The sequence below is a fragment of the Nestor notabilis genome, unplaced genomic scaffold (assembly GCF_000696875.1).
Source record: "Nestor notabilis isolate BGI_N333 unplaced genomic scaffold, ASM69687v1 scaffold15909, whole genome shotgun sequence".
NCBI classification, from domain to species: domain Eukaryota; kingdom Metazoa; phylum Chordata; class Aves; order Psittaciformes; family Psittacidae; genus Nestor; species Nestor notabilis.
In genome coordinates, this window is record NW_009945180.1 from 1 (window position 1) to 20,810 (window position 20,810).

The window sequence follows — 20,810 nt, forward strand, 5'->3', positions numbered from 1 at the left end:
CCATTGCCTGGCATGGGGGGCATACCTCCCCCTCCACCCCCATTGCCTGGCATGGGGGGCATACCTCCACCTCCATTGCCCGGCATGGCAGGAGAGCATATAGAAGCTGTGGTGGCCTCCCAGTTCAGCTGCCCTCTTGGGTTGGGCAGGCCTCCCCACAAGACAGTGAAGACACCAACGTTGAGAATGAAGAAGCTGAACTGGCAGAAGCTGCCCTCCAATGTGGTGAGAGGTGGGTGCTTCTGGCATAGAATCACTGGTGCTTTAAGGGTGACCCAGGGGAAAAAGCACTATCTTTGAGTTTGTCAAATGCGGTTGACTCCATTTGGATACAGAACTTCCCTGATTTCCATTAAATCTGACCTGCAGAGCTTAAATAAATAAAAGTAGCATGAAACTACTAATATAATATCCATTCCAACTGAATCAGTAGTTTCTAATAGCTTGTTTATAACTGGAATACTTTGAAATTAGAAGAAGGGGGAGGGATGGGAATATTCAGCTGATCCACCATGACATGCCTTAGACTTCTGTTCTCAACAGGCTCTGATCTGGGTTCCCCAGACTTTCATTCCATAGTCTGTCTATACTTGTATCTGAGTATGTTAAAGTCATGAGTAAGAGTATGGGTAAGGATCACATCACAGTTCAAGAAGGACACTAAAAGAATTGGAGAGTTGTGAGAATCATTGACTTGTCTCTTGATTTTTTTGGTTACATTTCCTTCTCCTAGTGGATCCAAAGAGGAGAATGAAATGTAAGGAGAAGCCTGGACAGGCAACATCAGCTTTGTCCTAGACAAGCAAGGCATCCACTGCACAGAAGCTGGCATAGGTGAAGTCTAAATAAGGCGTGTTTTCAATCACAAGAGAACTTAATTGTTGGGGTTATTTCAGTAGAGACTTCTACAGGCACATTTAGGTGGTTTAAAAGAAAAAAACTAACAATATTTTTAACCAAGTGCAGTGGGAATTAATTCAAGCAATCCTATAGCCAGCATTATACAAGGAAGTTCTATTATAAAATGAAAAATGGAGGAAGGGCATAGTCAGAAAATGCCCAGGTAGCGGCCAGTCCCTCAGCTAGCATGCAAGGAAGCAGAAATAACATCAGTCAGAGGACTAGAAAAGAAATTGCCAAGGTCCTTCTCATGCTGATCTAGTTTGCCTGCTGTGGAGAAGAATGCAGTCATATAGGGAGTGATGGGGCTGTATGGCCTCTGTGTGCCCAGTGCTGCATCCCCTTACCGGCATATCTTTGGGTAAAGCACCAGGTTTAATTACCCTTTGGACCCTTTGGATCCTGCTTATGGGACTTTACCCTCCTCAATAATTAGCATTTGTGCAGAAATAAGATGCCTCTTCTTATTTCATTCATTTCTGAGATGTGTCCCTTCTAGCAACTCACGTTGTCCCAAAACCCAGGAGCTTTCAGCTGTCCCTGTAGTCAGTCTGAACACCTTCTCTTTTTTCAGAAAGTCACTCAATGTGGGCTTCAGTGAGCAGCAGCAGCGAGGAAACTATAGAGCCCAATTACACAAGCATAGAGCAGCTCTTTTGCTTTCCACAACTAACACCCAAGGAGAAAACAGCAGCACCAGTGAAGGCAGAACCAAAGGAGGTGAGGAGGTCCCTCTCCTTCTTTCGATTAAAGATCACTGCAAACAGCTCATCTAATATGAGATATCTTCTTTTTCTTTAATGAAGATCACATTTTTGGACTCCAAGAAAAGTCTCAATTTGAACATATTTTTGAAGCAATTTAAATGGTAAGATATGGCAAATTTTTGTGACAGTTGACAAAACTTTGAACAGGTTTTGCAGAGTATCCTGAAAGTCCTCATGAAATCTATTCTAAAAAGCCAATGCTGATCTGTGTTACTGAAACATCTGAACATTTCCCAGTTTCTCCTACACTGTCTTTGAAACACTAACTTTACGGGCTTAATTTTTATGTTTTTACATACAACATTCCCCATATGTTGGCAAAGGCGTTACATCTCCATATATCGTGGTTTAACCCCAGCCAGCAACGAAGCACCACACGGCCGCTCTCTCATTGCCCCCTCTGTGGCATGGGGGAGAGAATCAGAGGAGTAAAAGTGAGAAAACTCATGGGTTGAGATAAAACCAGTTTAACAGGTAAAGCAAAACAAGGAATTAACTCACCACTTCCCATCAGCAGGCAAGTGTTCGGCCATCTCAAGGACAGCAGGGCTTCATCACAACTAATGGCTATTTGGGAAGACAAAATATCATAACTCCAAATGTCCTCCCTTCCTTCTTCTTCCCCCAGCTTTATATAGCTGAGCATGACACCATATGGTGTGGAATATCCCTATGGTCAGTTGGGGTCATCTGTCTCAGCTGTGTCCCCTCCCAACTCCTTGTGCACTTCCAGCCTCCTTGCTAGTGGGTTGAGGAGCAGAAAAGGCCTTGACTCTGTGTAAGCACTGCTCAACAGTAACGAAAACATCCCTATATTATCAATACTGTTTCCAGAACAAATCTGAAACATAGCCCCATACTAGCCTCCATGAAGTAAAAAACTGCTCCAGCCAAACTGGCACACCGTGTTACAGATAATGTTGTAGCATAGACTCTTACGGTGATAGGTTGTGAGACACCTCTGGATGTCAAATCCCTCCTCAAAACAAGGGCGGTGGAAAAGTTAAGAATTAAACTTTCTTTTAAGATATTCAGACCCCCAGAGACAGAGATCTGAGTTGCAGTACTGACCTCTAGCCTGGAGTTACTTGACCAGGGCCAGAAACAAAATATGGAGCATAGTAGGGATCCAGAACACAGTTCTAAGCTCACAGAGGCACCCAGCTTTATATAGCTGAGCATGACACCATATGGTGTGGAATATCCCTATGGTCAGTTGGGGTCATCTGTCTCAGCTGTGTCCCCTCCCAACTCCTTGTGCACTTCCAGCCTCCTTGCTAGTGGGTTGAGGAGCAGAAAAGGCCTTGACTCTGTGTAAGCACTGCTCAACAGTAACGAAAACATCCCTATATTATCAATACTGTTTCCAGAACAAATCTGAAACATAGCCCCATACTAGCCTCCATGAAGTAAAAAACTGCTCCAGCCAAACTGGCACACCGTGTTACAGATAATGTTGTAGCATAGACTCTTACGGTGATAGGTTGTGAGACACCTCTGGATGTCAAATCCCTCCTCAAAACAAGGGCGGTGGAAAAGTTAAGAATTAAACTTTCTTTTAAGATATTCAGACCCCCAGAGACAGAGATCTGAGTTGCAGTACTGACCTCTAGCCTGGAGTTACTTGACCAGGGCCAGAAACAAAATATGGAGCATAGTAGGGATCCAGAACACAGTTCTAAGCTCACAGAGGCATATCATAGGGACATATCTTTCCTTTTGGATTATTGTGGCTTTCACTAGGGAAAACACAGCAGAGTGCTTGTGCAGATACATGTCTTGGTAGTGTGTGGCTGTGGAAGAAGGGTCTTTGGGTGACAGCTGACTCTGCTCTTCCTCCCTACAGCTCCAATGAAGAGGTGGCTTGCATGGTCCAGAATGGGGACCGGACCAAGTTTGATGTTGAGGTTCTGAAGCAGTTGCTGAAGCTGCTGCCTGAAAAGCATGAGGTCAGGAGGAAAAATAGTAACCTTAGTTCCAGAGCTGAGTATGCAGTGCAGTCCTGCAGTCTTGATTCTTTATTTCTCTCTTTAGATAGAAAACCTGAAGGCCTTCAAAGAAGAGAAATCAAAACTAGCAAACGCAGATCAATTTTATCTTCTTCTCCTTCAGATTCCAAGGTAAGGGTGTTGTTCATGAACTTCAGCCCAATCTTTTTCTTGGTTTACCTCTGGAAAGTTTAAGTTTCTTTATAGGAGACTCACAGACCAACGCTGATGGATATAGCTGGTGGATTCCTCCTTTCACCTTGAGGCCATACTTTTCCCATTATACCCTTAGATGAAGGGCTGTTGCTCCAGCACCTCTGAAGCAGCAGAAACTGGCCCATACCCAGGGTCAGACCTGCCCAGAAGGGGGAACCCGTACCTCACACGGTGATCAGTCTTCTCTTAGATCACAGTGCATCATCAGAAACTACATCTGCACTGGTTCCTAAGGCAAGCAGCATCCCCTTGCCTCTCTTCACAAGCCACAGACACTGGTGTGATGTGGCTGTGGTTGACAGTGATGTTATGGGGTGGCCAGTCTTACCCATAATGTGAGAGGAGGGCTGCTGTGCTGGCTGAGATCGCCTTTAAGCTTTGAATCAATCTCTGTTGTTAGCTACCAGTTGCGCATTGAATGTATGCTGATCTGTGAAGAGACCACCGTTGTGCTGGACATGATTCAGCCAAAAGCTGAAGCCATCCGGAGAGCCTGTGAAGGTATGACCTGGCCTTATTTCTCAATCTTATTTATGACAGGAAGCTTTAAATGTCCCAAAACTCCTCTGGAGCTCTGCAATGACACTACCCAGCCCCCAGAAAAACTCCTCTATGGTTCATTCACTGATGCACTGGGGTACATGTTTAGGCATTTCCACTGATGGTCAAAGCCCTTAATAGGGCCAGAGATGATTTTTCCACACCCTCAGCCCTCTTTTGCTGCAGCAGATGTATTCCTCTGAAACACTTTCAACAGTGGAGCATTGGAAGCTCGTCAGCCCTTTCAGAGGAGCTGAATTCAGACAGCGGAGCTGGTCCCGTTACAGTTAATTCATCCATCACTATTTGCCACATTAAGGCCTTCACACGGCAATTTTCTTTGCTGCCAGGAAAGCACGTTCCCCAGAAAGTAGTGATGCTTTAGTTTTTCCCTGCCTACAAATGGAATCAAAAGAAAAAGTTTGTTATTTTGGGCAATAAGTTGCAGATGCTTCATTTTTGTGAGTACATGGAGAAATTATGCAATAGGTTTTGGCTTCATATGGCAGAAACCTGAGGTCCCACTCCACTGAGAGCAGGATGCTGTTTTGACACTTTCAGGTGCTGTCAACACAGCAGAGTCAGTTCCCCCAGCTGCTTGTTGGGGGTTTCTCCAGCTGGCATCACAGCTGCCTGCTGGGATAAATTGAAGCTTTCCCCGGAAAGTGTCTTCCCATCAGCCCAGTTGTCCTTTTGGACCTGTTCCTGCCTCAAAGCCGAGTGCTTCAGAAAGCACACCACTGCAGCACTCTGTCATAAGAGCAAGGACAAGGACCATACCCTTCATGCCCTGATAATCACCTCCACTATGCAAGACCAAGAACAGGGCGAGCGTGTCTCGTTTTAGCAGCCAGCCAATAATCACAGGACTGTCAGAACTGGCATCACTGCACAACTGAATGGAGTCTGCAAGATTAAAATTGCAGCCCAGTTACCCTTGCCTACACCAGGGTAAATCAGAGTACTTCCAAAGATGGCAGCAAGTTGATGGCTGTGAGTGAGGAGGGTCCAGCTCCAGGTTATTTTCCATTAGGAATGAGAAACCAGATGGGAAGAAAGAAAGAAACATGAGTCAAAAAAACTTTCGCAACTCATGGAATTGAGTCTACATAGAATCAGTTTCTCTGCAGGTTGGGCCATTGGGCTTCAAAGCTGAAATATCAGATTTGGATTTAGACTTTGAAATTCAGAATCCCAATTTCAATGCAGTTTAGGAATCATCCTGCTGTAATAGAGGCTTTTGTTTAAAAGCTCTTTATGTTTTTTCAGATCTTCTGAACAGTCATCGCCTGCCACTTTTCTGTCAACTGATTCTCAAAGTTGGAAACTTCCTGAACTATGTAAGGGATTTTTTTTGTCGTGTCCTGCCATGATTTCAGTATATGGATGATCTTTAGGGTTGTAATTTAGGCGGACACAGGAGTTACGTCTGCTTTCTTTTTATCTTGTAGGGAAGTCACACAGGCGATGCCGATGGGTTTAAAATCAGCACTTTACTCAAACTAACGGAAACCAAAGCAAACCAAACCCGCATTACACTGCTGCACCATATTCTGGAGGTACTGATCTAAGTCCTGGGCAATAGGGAAGGGGAAAGACTTTATCACGGATGAACTATTTCTCCTACTCTACTTTCAGTTAAAGCCACATGCTCATATTCATATCCCCTCTGGCTAGCTGTAGAGTGTCACAAGCTGCGAACGGTTGAATTACTTGGTGGAGGCTGCTTGTGGGCCCTGTTCAGGAAGTTCCTTATTTTAAGACTTGTTCCGCTTTCCTCCAGCATCTTTCCCCTCAGTGGCTGGAACTTCCTCTTTCACATTTGTGCAATCTGCACGTCTCCAGCTGCAAACACAGAACACATGGCCACCAAAGCTGTCCTGGCTGGTCTGTGCCCATTCAGCCCATCTACCTGTCTACAGCTGGACCCTTCTCCACCAGACCATGCTCAAGCTTTTGTTGTTCTTCTCTAGGCCCCCATTGCTTGCTTTTTTCCCGAATCACTGTTTTTAAATTTTTTTCTCCATGCTTCTCTCTGCCACCTTCATTCATCAGGGTCCCTCCATTCCAGTTACACATGTTCAAGCCCTGCTTTGGCTGGCAGTAGCTTCAGCAAGCACAGCCATGAAAGTAAATTATGCAAATAAGATTCAAGCACTCTTGAACCCCTCCAGGGATTGTAGAAAGTGTCAGACTGCATCAAACCACAGTCCTGCCTCCTCCCATGGTCAAGAGTAGGTGTTGCAGGAGAGGGAGGACTTGGCAGTAGGTCAGCCTTGCTTTGAACTATGAGTATTTTTGAACATTCAGCCCTCTTGTATGGTTTTATAGTCCAGGAGTAATGCTTTTCCTCTCTGAATGTGCCATACTGTTTTGAATGTGGCTTCACAAACTGCAGAGGAGGGGCAGCAGCAGGACACGGCACAGTCCTCCTTCCCAAACACTTCTGCCTGTGTCTTTTCTCCTCAGCTTCCTCTCAGCTCCTGCTACAGCAAGTAACACTTCTTTATCTCTTCCACTTCAGGAAGTAGAAAACAGCCACAAGGACCTACTGGAACTGCCAAAGGATCTTGAATATGTTTCAAAAGCAGCAGGGTAAAATTGTGTGTCACTTCCTTAAAAACAAAAATAAATCCCATACACATCAACAATGTACCAGAAATTAGGACACACACAGCTGGTAGAGCACATTAACGTAATAATAACATCTTATTTAGTTTTAACCGAAAGATTTGGTTGATGAATGTTGAAACCCCTTTAATATAGAATAGTTCTACCACAGCTGGCAACACTTAGGGCTGAAATTTGCAGAGCATTAAGCTAACGCTGCTTCCCAGGCCCTTCCAGAATCTGCACTGCCTTTGTGGTACCAGGAGTTTGTGAAGGCCAGCTACCCAGAAATGCCTTCAACCAGGGAAAGTGAGCTAATGCCAAGCTCTAAGGGTGGTGAACAGCCCTTTGGATAGGTGGGCTTTTATTAAGTTTTAGGTAGACCTGGCAGCCTTTTCATAAGTGCTGTTGGAGGGAAGCTGTTTTCTACGAGCTCAGACTGTATAGAGAGTTAAGATCTCAGGCTTCAGTTCAGTGAAGTAGTGGGAAGCAGAGGGACAACCAAACTGCCAGCTCAGACCTGTCCATTCTTTGGTCAGCACAAGATGCTGGAGTATCAGCTAATGGGGGGTTTCTGTGTAATTTCAGAATTAATCTTGATATTATACGCACGGAGTCCAGTACCAATTTAAAGAAGTTGCTGGAGCTTCAGCGAAAGGTTGTATCATCAAATGACGATGTGAAACAACAGTATGAGAAACCTATCCAGGTCAGTAACGGAGCTCCCTTGTATCTCCCCCATTACACACACAAGCAGTGCACAATACGTATGCAGCTGAGGAGGCTCAGTGAAGGGTGGAAAACATTCCTATGAAACATGCTCTCAGATTTGGAAATAGGCCGCAATGCCACACAACACATTAGTCTCTATTGCTAGCTCCACCCCAGACCTAGATACCTTTGGTGAGGCCATTTCCTAAGGCCCCTGCCCCAACTACTCTCTCCACTCTGTGTGTGACTTCATTGAGTGAAGATGTTCACCCTCTGTGTGGATCACCAGAGTAAAGCCCTTCACTTGGCATTAAGCTTTGCATTGATCTTATCATGTCTTGCCCAAGCCACCCCTGTAAAATGGCACAGCACAGTCGCCAGGGGCAAAGGTCATCTGCAAATCTTAGTTTTTTCCTACCTTTTAAGCTCTGCTGCAGCTAAAAGCTGGAGCCTACTCCAAGCTCTCTTATGCTGATATCTTTTTCTTTAAGTGCACTTCACTCCTTGTCCTCTGGATGGTGTTTTACTGTGTATATTAAATGCATTTCAGGATAGCATTGATGCCTCCAGAAAGCTGGAAGAAGAATTTGAAACCATTGAAAGGAAGAGAGAAGAACTTGCAAATTATCTCTGTGAAGACCCAAGCAAGTTGTCCTTAGAGGACGTATTTAGCACGATGAAGACCTTCAGAGATCTCTTCATCCGAGTCCTGAAGGTTGGCATCTGCACACATGATGCTGAGCATCCCTAGTACTGGTGCCTACCTTTTCTTTGACAGGGGTGGGATGGGCACCCGAATCCAGTGTGGGGAAGATGCTGGTTATGGCCTCCTCCTTTCAGTGCTTGGCATGAGGTTACCAAGTGAAGAGGCATCTGATCCCTACTCCACTGCGTCCTCATGCACTGCTGGTGCTCCTGGCCTGGCCCAGACCCTGGTGCTTTGGGATTTTGGTGCAACTTTAGCTGCAGAGTCACAAAGATGCTTTGAAGTCAAGTGTGACTTGACTCCAGTCAAGTGTCAAGGTTTAGAGGAAAGAGCTAATAAAACTTAACCCTTTGCTCCGACCTGAGCAAACAGACTCAGAAAGGAGATGTATAGTAAAGAACCCAGCAGTTTGGAGGGAATTGTGGCTTCAGTATCTTCCACTTTTGCCTCAGCTAGAGGTCAGGCAGAAGATCTGCACACTGCTAAGTAGCTGTGTTGGGCAGATCACCACTGCCACCTCCCACTGGGATGTGTCTGAGTCCTGGCCAAGCCAGTGGTCTTGGCTTTTGGCAAGACAGCCCTTATTCCCTGTGCCCATTTTATTTACTGCACGAGATAAGGCCAGAATTTCTCATCCTCCCTTGCAACAATCTATAGATCTTCTTTCTCTTCATCAGTTTTTCTAGCAGACAGTTAGCCAACCTTCTCATGCCCCTGTTACCTCACTGCAGGAGAACAAGGACAGAAAGGAGCAAGCTGCCAAAGCAGAGAAGAGGAAGAAACAGCTGGAAGAGGAAGAGGGGAAAAGACAGAAGGGAGAAAACGGAAAAGTCAGTAAGTATCTGAAAGGACTTTAAAAAAGAGAGAGAGAGCTGAGAGGAGCTCTTTACTGGCCCTGCTTTAATGGACCAGCAGTGGTAACTTATTTTGTGGGTTTCCACATGCTGCTGACTAAAGGCTTTTAGCCTTGAAGTCTTACAACCATAGCTGAGAACTGACTTTTCACAGTTATAGCTGTGCAGAGAAGTTAATTTTAGATTTTCTCACCGAACAGCAGAGAAAAAAAAAAAAAAAAAAAAGAAACATTTCAGTTAACTTTTCAGTTTCTAAACATAACTTTTGAATCCCAAATCTAATAAGAAACATTTGGCTTCCCCCACCTCCAAAATCCCCATGTACACTTGAATAGTCTCTCTTTACCACAGACTACTGATGTCCCAAAAATCCTGCAGGCAACTTAAATCTGCATTTCTCTGGATGAAAACAAAAGGCACAACTGAAGAGTACATTTGAAAGCAGCTGAAAGAAAAATTAGTATTATTTTCCCTCCCAAAAAAAAGGCCCCCACCAACAGGAGGTTTTTCAAGGTTATGGTACAACCAAGCACCAAATCTGGGCAGAGCAGGTGTCAGCCTGTAGCACCCAGAGTTTGGGATATACCCTTTGACTTCAGATGGGACACGCTGCTGTGGGGGAATGGAGCATGGGCTGCTGCCAGGCTTGGCATCGATGCGTTGGTTTTGCCCAGTGGTTGCTTGTTGCAGCACAGCGGTACCAACCCCAAGCAATAGCATCACTGCAAAGTCTCCTCCTGCCCCATCTCATGGGCAAATTTAACACCCAGATCTCTCTCTCTCTCCCAGTTAAGAAGGGGGTGGTGAAGCAGGAGGAGGTGTGTGTCATCGATGCGCTGCTAGCCGACATAAGGAAAGGGTTCGCGCTGAGAAAGACGAAGAACAGACACGAGTCAGATGCAATTCCTAAAACCTTGCCTGCAGAAGGCCCAGAGGAGAGCCAGTCTGGTAAGGACACAGACCCAACTGTACCTGCAGCTCTTCATTCCCATCTGCCACTGAGCCTGAGCCAAGCACATAAGCAAGAAGCCATCATGTTTGTATTTGGGGCATTTTATTTAAGGAGGTTTTGCAGCCAGTGCTGTGGAGAAGAGGAGTGGAGAGCCCTGAACTGTTGCCAGCCAGGTCTGTCCCAGAATTAGCAGCAATTTAGAGCAATATGGCCTTGTACCCATCCTGATAAACCCTCTAAGAGGCACGGCCTGCAGGTTAGCCACACAACCATGTTGATGGGGCACTGCTGTCATCCCCACACAAGTCCCCTCTGTGCTATCAAGTCTCGGTAGCACACCTTGTCACTGCCTTGGAGCCTGCTGTACCCTATCTTAGTCTATGTTTGGGATCCCAAAGAAGCCCTTAAAAAGCAGATTAAAAAACTCTTAATTGCAAAAGGACCTAAGTCCTTATGTGCTTATTAAGAGACAGCCCATGGGTTTAGCTTTTCTTTGGTCTTTTGACCTTGGTGTCAATGCACATTAGGTAAGTCTAAGGACGTTGGGCCTGCCATAGAGCCTGAGCTGTGTGCTGTGGCTCTTCTAAACCTCCTCTGAAAGGGCAGGATTAGGCTGGCTGATGGGCAGTTTTGAAGTACTCATGCATCCAAGCCAGCAGCCCCCCTGGTTCAGGCACCTTGCAGGTGGGTTCCCTCTTCCTGCCATAGGCTTTCAGGCATCCTTGGGAGTCCAGGGACTTCCATGGATATCATCTGGTTGGCAGCAAAGGCACAGAAATACCTGCTGAAAACAGAGCAGGGGCTTTGCTGAGCTGGAGCCTTGTAGTCTAGCTGGGGTAGCCACATGGGGTATAAGAAGTGGAGGTACAGGGACGATAAAATGGTTCTGCCTTTGCATAGCTTCTTTAGGATCAGTGCACCCTCCCCAGGCAGCTGCTAGCTCGTAAGCTCTCCCAGTGGCAGGAACACCTTGGTTGATCCCAGATGCAACTCTGCAGCTGTGGCTGATTGACTGCACATTTCTCATTCAAAGGAAACAGCATTAAGGATCCACAAGCAGCCGGAGAGCAGATGGATGATAAGACCAAGCAAAACAACGATGGTCATCCCTCAGAAAGCACTTCCCCATCAAACACTGCCCTGATGGAGGTGGGTGGAGATGTTACAGATGCTTCAGCTTCAAACCAGGTGTTCTCTAAAAACAATGCTGAAGGAGATTTGCCACCAGAGACCCAGACAGAAAGCCCCTCAGTAAGCTTGGTGGAAGCTGACAGCGCCGGTCAGCCCATGCCAGGCACTGGGATGGAGCAGGCAGACAGCTGGGCAAGCCTCCAGCCAAGCACAAAGAGCTGTTCCACTGCTTTCTCTACTGCTAACATGGGCACAGGGATAACATTTGTGAGCAGTAGTTCGGCCACTACCCTGAGAGACCAACTCAGATGGACCAGCGGGGCCATCTCAGAAGGCCAGGACAAGGAATGCCCAGCTGATGGCTTGGAGAGCTATGGGCTCGCGCAGGAGCCAGAAACCCAGCTGAGCAAGAGCAGGGTCGACCCTGGCAGTACTCAGTCTGCTCTCCATGAGGCTCATCAAGCAGAGTCAAAAGAGATGGCAAAGGAAAATGAAGACCCTGGTGCAGACTCGCTGTTGGACACCTCTCAAGAGAAGTCCTTCTCAGAGGAGCCAGCCACTGACTCCTCTTGTTCAGCAACACTTACTCCAGAGCAAACTCACGCCGACAGGGAAAAGCAGAGGTCATCTGGGAAAAGGAGGAAGAAGAAGAGGCACAGCAAAAGCTACTCAGGTAGCCTATTTATTATATAGCCCTTGGGGACTGATAAACTGAGGAAGCTTCCTCCTATATTTGTATATATCTGTTCCTCCCCACATCGAGGTCAAATGCCCCCTGCCCCTAGAGCCACACTGTTTCATGGAGCTGTGATTTTTTTAAACCTGAAAGAGATTGAAAAAGAAAAACACAAGCATAGTTCATTCTCTTGACATTTACAAGTAGTTTATAAAAGGGTAATGATGAATCAATAATTAAAAAGCCCATTACACATACGCAGTAAAGATGGCAATAAGCACATCTGTCAAGTGTGCTAAAGACAGCTACAAGGCACAGTTATGTGCAAACAAGAGCCCCATTAGGCTCCAGAGCAGTGATTAAGAGCAGTTAATACTGCGTACTTAATCAGCCGTCACCCCCTCCAAACTACTTACAAACACATAAAGGCAGCAACGTCAGTGTTCCATGGGGTTGTTTGTTTTTTCCTCTCCTAAAGCCTCCTTGCAACAACAGTTTGTGAGCAGTCACTTGACAGCCTGCCACAGAGGGACTTTAGGTGGATCCTGAAGCTCAAGCCCTCAAATCGTCACTGCAGGGAGAGGGGAGAAAGTCAACAATTAAAGTGATCTTGCTGACACTGCTGTGAAGGATCATATTTGGCCAGCCAAATCAATCCCTTGCACTAGGTTGTCCCACTGGTGCCAGGAGAGCTCAGACACAGAAGGCATGGAGCCACCCAGCTCTCTGCCTCATGGGAGACGTCCACTGGTGGTCCCAAACCTGGGAGGTGCGTCCAAGTCCCTCAAAGTCTACTGAGCTGAAGCCACCTTTGGGTGGGTATTTGAATCCCAAATTAGAGGTGTCTCACAGGGAGGACACATGGGTCTGTCAGCCTTTAGAAAGACACAATATACTGTCCAAAGCCTGTTTTCTGCAAGATCCTGGGGTCAAACAAATGGGCAGGAAAGTGGTGGAAGTCACTTTTTATCAATGTTTGATGTTTTTCCTTTCAAAGAAAGTGGAGGAAAAAGGAAAGATGCTCAGAAAGATGCTTTCACTGCTCAGAAAGATGAGCATCTACCACTGAGGGACTTACCTTATAGTGCCAATATGCCCTGGAGCTGTATTTATTTACATTCTAAACGTGCCGCTTTCACAAACCAGAAGTGGTTTCCATTGAGCAGTGGTTCCCAAACTTGTTTTCCATAAGGCAGCAGGAGGAGCTGCAGCAATGGGAGCAGCCCATCCTCCCAGCATGGGACCATGTAGTGGTTTTCCTGACATCTGAAATGAGTCTTTCTGGCTTAAGGAATTGACTCCCCCAAAAGCCACAGGATTCCCTGGGCATCCAGGGATGGCATCTTAGGAAACTCTCTGCTACTAGACAACGTTTTCATCATAAAAAGTTCCCTGTTGTTGTATTTGCTGTGCTATGATCAGATGTATTTAGTGTCTCTCTTTTGTTTAAAAGCAGAGGTTGAGACTGATACTGGAGATAATAAAACAAAAAAAGATTGTGTGGTACAATGAGGTATGTAAACTCGCAAAAGTGTTTTTACGTGAACTAACCACAGCATTGGGATTTTACAGACCTAATCAGTATTCAGCATATCAGCTAAGCTTTTTGTTTTTGTGTCTAATCACAAATACATGTAAAATAAATTTGTTGCTCTGATTTTTACTCTCCAGGGTGTTGATCTTGCGTTGAGTGGAGTCAGTGCTAATCTCCCCTCGACACAGGGTCACAGCCCCACATGTCTGTCCTCTGTGTCAGCAGCAACCAAACCTTTCCCTGCAGATAATTAAAAGTCATTATTCTAACCAAATGAATCCATCTTCATGTGAGAAAGAAAGTCCTTGCTTTGATAACATTATTTTCTCAAAAATTGTAAAAATGCAATTTCAGTACCTAGCTCCTGCAAAGTACAATGTTTGGTTTACTTGCAGGTAGTTACTTCCTATAGCACCAGTTAAATATAGGTATCTGGAAAAGGGAATAGAACACTGAACCCGGGGGAAGTACTGGTTGAGGCAAGACACCAACTCCGTCTCAAAGCCAAATTCAGTTCTAGAGCTGCACACAAATTAGGCCATTGGAGCAAACAGACCATGCATACTTCTTATGTGCATTCATGCAGCTTTCTGGGATGGAGGTAGGAGTAAGTCATTTGGCTTTTGTTACCAAAAAAATAATACAGCTAACCAAATTTCTAGTGAAACGGCATACCAAGTTCGCTGCATCCTTTACTGATGCTGGCAACATACAGTGGCAACTGTATGTTGCCTCTCAACTCTCAAAAGAAAACTTGTGGAGTTTCAGGATGAGATTTTAGTTTACAAAATTTTGCCTGTTTTTACGGCAAGTGGAAAGAAAAGCAAGGAAAAAAAAACAATCTAAATACCCACTGTACTGAAATTGCATAGTTATGCGTTGTCCTTTCCATGCTGATGAGCATCTCTTATGAGCTGAATCAATAATGTCAAATCTCCCTCTGTCTCCTTTCCTGAAAGGAATGTATTTAAAAGGAATGTATTTATTCTCCAGCATCCCCAGTGCCTGGGGCTGGGGGGCCAGCTGGGAGCCCTGTTCCCACACAGCCCAATGGCCCCAGCCCTTGGGGTGGCAGAAGTTAGGAATCTCTGCAGGATTTCTACACAGGGTTGCTTTTGTTCCTGCACCTGGAGCATCATTGATAGCAAGAGAAAATGAGATACAAATTAAGTAGTAACAGTCCTGACTACTCCTGCCCTCCTCTTGGCCCTATCTGTGATGCATCGCAGGATTATATCAAGTGGAAAAGGGAAGTAGTTCTGTTGGTTTAAAAGTCCTAAGGAAGATTTACTGCAAGAGCAGAAAATCATAGCAGTGAAGCATAAGGAAGAAGTATGTCAGGACTGTGCTCAGGGAGGGCAGCTGAAACTGTGAGTTAAGCATAACTCAGATTATGTATTTTTTAAGCACAGATTCCAACATGCAGGCCTGAAAACAGTCCCAATTGAGGGAAAAACCAGACACAGACAGCTCTGCATTCTCTTCAGCAGACACAGGAAAGCAACACAGAGGAACACATGGACAAACAGTATGGTTATAAAGTGACTGAGGCAGGCAGGAGTTCGAATGCATCCTCGAAATGCAGTGCCTGGTGGAGTTGCATTGTGCTGGCAGCACCTGCCTGTGCTTTGGTGCCAGGAGGGCAGCAATGAGCTGCACCTTGAAACCTGCAATTCCTTTGTTCCTCTCCTCCCATTGGAAGGTTAGCTGAAACAAAAACCTGTTTGCTTTTCTTATTCTCCAGCTTCCTTACCCAAATGAAGCTCAAGTCTGTCCCTCTTAGCAAGCCTAGAGTGCTCACCATCAATATTTTTTCCTGGGATGTTCCACATAATTTATTTTTTTATTTTCTTTTTCTGTTCCAAGCATACATGGTCTGGTCAGGTCACAGCACCAGTTCTCTTTTGGCACAGGATATTTCTGTCTGGTGGATTTGCTGGATGTGGAAGTTGCTGAGTCTCAGTGAAGTCTTAGGAATCTTCTTGCTTCTTGTGCAGATTGAGCTTATCAGTTTTTAAAGCTTCTGTAACAGCAACAGAGTAAAGACAAGAACAGCCTGTGGCTCTGTGAAATAGTATTTCAGAGCAGTAAAAGACTGTTATAATCAGCTACTGAGCTCTTGCATCACTTTGACTATATCTTGTGCAGCAGTTTCTGTATTGATATTAATGTTCTTCAATACACCCAAAGAGTGGTATCCCACATTATCTCCATATTCCTGAAAAAAATGGTTTAGCTGGTTTTCCTGTGGCATCATGTGTCACACTGTGTTTGTGTGTGCCCTGTTAACATCTGAACACATTTCCTGACAAATCTGAAAGAGCTTGAAGAAAGACCATTTAACAAAAGCTGACAGTTAAACAGAAGAGGGACTGCACAAATGCCTGAACTCAGGGGAAGTGCTCTTTGAATTCCCTTGCCTTAAACCCCAGATAATTGCTACAGACAAATGTTCATGTCTGTCTGTGCAGCTCCCTTTTTCCTCTCCTCCCATCTTTATGTCACTTGGAAAGGTTAGGGGAAACAAAAGTCTTGAAAGCACAAGTCCATAAGCAACCAGGCTTTGACAGTTTCCCTGCTCATAAATCTACTTGATTTATTCCCTGTGAAAGAAAAGGACAAACCAAACTGGGAGCATAGGCCAGTGCTTGAAGACCACAGCCTGGTGACGAGGGAGGCAGAGGACAGGAGAGGGACATAGCGCTGCCTGCCAGACACTATGACAAGTACATGGCACAGTAAGACATCAGCCTCCTCCCACAAAGACGCGTCAGAGTTTGAGGATCAAGGTCTTCCTTTTTTTTCTTTTAAATTATTTCTTTTAATACTAGAGAACAGATGCTTCTCATCCACTTCTGTAGACTCAGCATTGTCTGTGAGCAGTTTTCTTACAGACCATGGTAATACAGCCAAGCTAATGCTCATCTTCCTGTATGGCCTTTGACTTCATGTCTGTCATTAGAAATGGTATTTGCTTTGGTTATGAGTGAGACAGGCTCTTAAAAATGACAGTGTGCAGCCCCATCCTTCTGACAGTCCTGCTAAATCCTCTAGATTCAGTAAGTTCAGCAATACCTAGAAGCATATTCCAGTATTCTGCTTGGAAAACACAAGACTCATGTTGTTGGGCTGAACTAGCACCCAGCTTAAAAGCAAAGTTGCCCAGACTCTTGAACATCAGAATCAGTTCTGGAAGCATGAAGTTTTTATTAAGAACATAAACATTTAGCTCTACCTTTTTTTTAGGTTACCTGAGGAACCTGAATTTGGTTCCCTGACCATTAGATACCGCACATGCAAAAACATAACTGCTTTTGTCTTACAGTTACAAACAGTTTGCATTTTCCCTCCTCCTGCAGGTGTCACAGCAAGGCAGAAGAAATAACAGAGACCCAGCAAACCACTCATGTGTCCTCAGAGCTCTGCCAGCTTCTCAGAAGCCAGGTTCTGCATCGCCAAAACACCACCGTAGTCATGTCTGCCCAACAAGACTCACTGCTTCTCTTCGTGCAGCCTTTTGTTCCCTCGCCAAGACCCAGAGAGCTTCCCTGGAGACTTGGGACCCCTCAGCTTGTGCCTCACGCTGGGCGCTCACAGGGCTGGGGGCCAGTTCTGTGTATGGTGGCATGAAAGGGTCAGACCTCTCATCTGCTGTCCTGGAAACCAAATCTTTCAACCTGCTCTTAGGCAAAACTCCACTTGGAACGACATCTGAGTGTGGCCCAAGAAAGGACCTCAGTGTTTAGCCCTCAGAGAAATATTAAAAATAGCAGTGCCTCAACTAAAGTAAGGGTATAAATTAAGCAGTGTCTGTATGATCACAGGTGGAAGCTTGTTAACTCCCTCTTCTCATCACCCACTGACGATTTATGTAGGACCAGACCCAAGACCCAGATCAGACAAAAGTATTCTTATTCTCAATCATTTAAAGCCAGGGAAATTGGTTACAGGGGGAAAAAAAAAGGGGGGAGGGGGGGGAAGTATGTATTTTAGCAAGCATATGGCCATATAAACAGTGTCTGGTTCTACATGATGCTTATGTGCAATTAAGCTGAAGCACATAAGTAGTCTTGCAGTCCTCTCACACACACAGATGCATCCATCAACTTTCAGAGATCCAGGGCCCCAGTTCATTTTATTAAAGCAGCAGAGGTTTTCCAGAGTGCTTTATCAGACACATTTCAGCTCATCCTTTAGTAAATATCTGGGTTTGAATTCTGTTGTCAGCTGCTTGCACTCAATATTCTTTATGTCCAAGCTGTAGAATACGTAGTTTCATGTTACTTTTGCTTTAAAACTGGGAATGTGCAGTATTGTGTTTTCAAAATTCAGAGGTTTATTTCTTAAGTTTTGTAATAACATTGTATCATAGTATTGTACATAGCTGTCAATTTAAAATGATCTATGTTTGTTGAATCTATAGTGTGATCCTGTGCTGAAACATGAATCAAGTGGAAGAGCTGGGTACATTTAAGAACTATGCCTTTATATGGTAACTCACTGTGGCTAGACTAATGTTCAGGCTAAAGCTTATTTTGCCTTGCATAACAGGACTTGTCCTTGTAATATTGAAAACTTTGCTGGACTAAGTTGGAAGTTAAATCAAGAATTAAATCACTGGTTTATTTTAACCAACTCATTGCCACTGGCATATTGAGAATCGGTTAACAAAAGCAGAGATGCGTTGAGAGCAGACGCACGGGCAACTTCAGTTCAGGAGACCCCACAGTGTGGCACAGCCCCTTGGCAAGTGAAATCCCATTTGTGGCTGGAAGAAGCAGGCAGAGCCCCACTGTTTCCTGAAGAATCACGTAACCCACCCCAGGTTTGACTTGCAGGACTGGGTCTACCACATTTACAGGTTTTCCCATTTCTTTTGTCCTCTTTTCCTGTCTCAGAGCACATCACCCAAGCATCATCCTTTTGCTCTTTAATCTGGCTTCTCTGCTCTCAGATTAGACCGCAGGCTTGAAAAATCTGAGTATTAAATACATTTTCCCAGCAGCTTCGCAACCTCTGTGTTTCCTGCAAAAGCCTGCAGCCCAGGCTAGCATTGAGTAGCCAGCCTCCTCCTCCCCACCCCACTGTTCTGTCAATAGGAACATCATTTGGAGATGCAAGACTAGCGAACAAACAGGCTTTTTGGGTGTTACCTAGGGAACCTTACCTGCTAATGCTCTGCAGGCTGCTCTCTTTGGCAGGTGTCCACTTTTCTGTCTGTGTCTTTCAGCTATCCCCCATTCCTACCTAGACAGAGCAGCTCTATTCACACAGCCATAACTTTTATTGCTATGTTCTTACCTTGGCCATCAAAGAGAGGGTGCTTGGCATTATCTTTCCACTGCACTCAGAAGTTTGTGAAAAAATGTGTTATTTTGAGCCACTGCCAGTTATTTGTTCCATAGTCATCTGTGAAAACTATGATAAATTATCTCTTCAGTCATATCCCAATATGCAGGCTGAAGCACAGCATTTATAATTTATTACTCCAGAGCAGCACTGCTTCCATTACAGTGACTAAGAAGAACAGAGGGACAGAACCAAAGCAGGTCAAAGAAGGATGTTCAACTGGGATGTGCAGGTTTGCTACATTTTTACCTTAAAATAAAGTTTGTGATCCTGAAGATTTTTCAGTGTTTGCAAGGCTAAATTAATTGCTGGTAAAAAGAATGTTAATTGCAGGTACCCAAACAGGTCTGTGGTCATTTAAGTCAACAATGAGTTTGGACCTCAAAACAGAATTTTTCTGGTACATTACAGCAACTGCACATGGAGTTCAGGCTGTGTAAACCTGTAAACCTGCACATGTAAACCAGGCTGTGAATGCCACAAGTTTCTAGCTGCCAAATAACTGCATATTCCTTAACTAAGCATTGACTATGTGATAAAATGAAGCTATGAAAGAGATCAGCGTAAGTCTTTTCCAAGTATTTCACATCAGAATTCAGATACGTTTAATGAGATGGATTTTTAGGGTTAGTTTTCTGAGGGGTTTGGTTTTAGGTTTTGTTTTGTTGTGGGGTTTGGGGTTTTTTTGGGTGGGGTTTTTTTGGGGGGGGGGTTTTGGTTGTTGTTTAATTTCAATATTGAAAATGGGTCAAAGTTTAGAATAAAGTGAGTACTTGAAAAGTTTCCTTTCTCTTGTGGGAATGTGGAAGACCTATGATTCACCAGAATTTGTCCATCAAAGTCCTGTATTTTCCACATAGCTTATAAGGCACCTAAGCATGTAATTATTGTATATGCTTAGTAATAATTACCCATTGTTTTCTCTCAGAGAAACAGAGATGTATAAATGGAGCTATACCTAGTACATGAAAACTACCAGTGTTGCGCTGTACTTAAAGCACAGCTAAAATTTATGTCCAAAGATATGCCAATATCTTTTAGTTTGAACGTAATGTTTGGTCCTCTCCTACATTCAGTAGGGAATGTATTTCTCAGAGAGGGTTAAGAAATACCTTCTGTTCTGCTTAGAAAGAGAGGATAAATTGAAATAAAAATGCATGAGCCCATTTCAGCAAAATTAACCAGTTTTCATTCTATCTTAAACACGAAGCCTGGATCTACAGTTTCGTATTTCTAGTTTTCTGTACACAGTGGTCAACTGAGTACAACATACAAGCTTACCAATAATCAAAGTCATCAGTTTACCAGTCTTATCTCATTCTACCTATGTGGTAATAGTCACAGCCATGAAATATGGGTGAACATGTTAGTTATGTTCACCTAATGTATCCGAATGCAAATACAGCCATAAACCAACTCCATCACAAACCACATTTTGTTTGGTCACTTTATAATCAAGCTGTGGGTGGGATATGAAAGACAGCTTTGCTATATCTAGAAGGGTGAATAAAATGGGACAGTGGTAGTGACAGGACCTCTCTAGGTGGTTGCAATTACTACACAGTGGCAGTCTTGCAGAATAACAGCATTGTTTTCAGGATTTGAAATGGAAATGAGGTCCATAGTACTGAAAAAGGGTTTCCAACTCCTTAGTGTAGAGCAAGTAGCAGACCTTATATACCAGTGAAGAATTTAATCAGTGTAAGTTAATCAGCATATTCAGTACTGTAAGCATAAATCATTCTTCCATCCATGCTGTGCTAGTACTTAATTCACATTAGGGACTCTCTAACGCTCTCTTTGCTGCAGCATGAATTGCTCTTGCCAGAACGGCGTGTGACAACTCACACAGAGACAGGTGTCAGCCGGAATTAGC

At 44.5% G+C, this 20,810-nt stretch overlaps 1 protein-coding gene across 1 annotated transcript; it reads left to right on the top strand.

Moving 5' to 3' along the window:
* Positions 1-3: 3 nt before the first annotated feature.
* Positions 4-13,563, top strand: LOC104412141 (inverted formin-2-like; the record flags this gene model as incomplete). Its single annotated transcript, XM_010022758.1, has 15 exons — positions 4-232; positions 1,475-1,620; positions 1,707-1,768; positions 3,514-3,616; positions 3,702-3,787; positions 4,272-4,372; positions 5,681-5,751; positions 5,863-5,970; positions 6,936-7,006; positions 7,610-7,730; positions 8,283-8,447; positions 9,170-9,272; positions 10,082-10,240; positions 11,278-12,048; positions 13,505-13,563. Coding segments are annotated over 15 exons (2,355 nt in total), but the record flags the coding sequence as incomplete, so codon positions are not given.
* Positions 13,564-20,810: the final 7,247 nt, after the last annotated feature.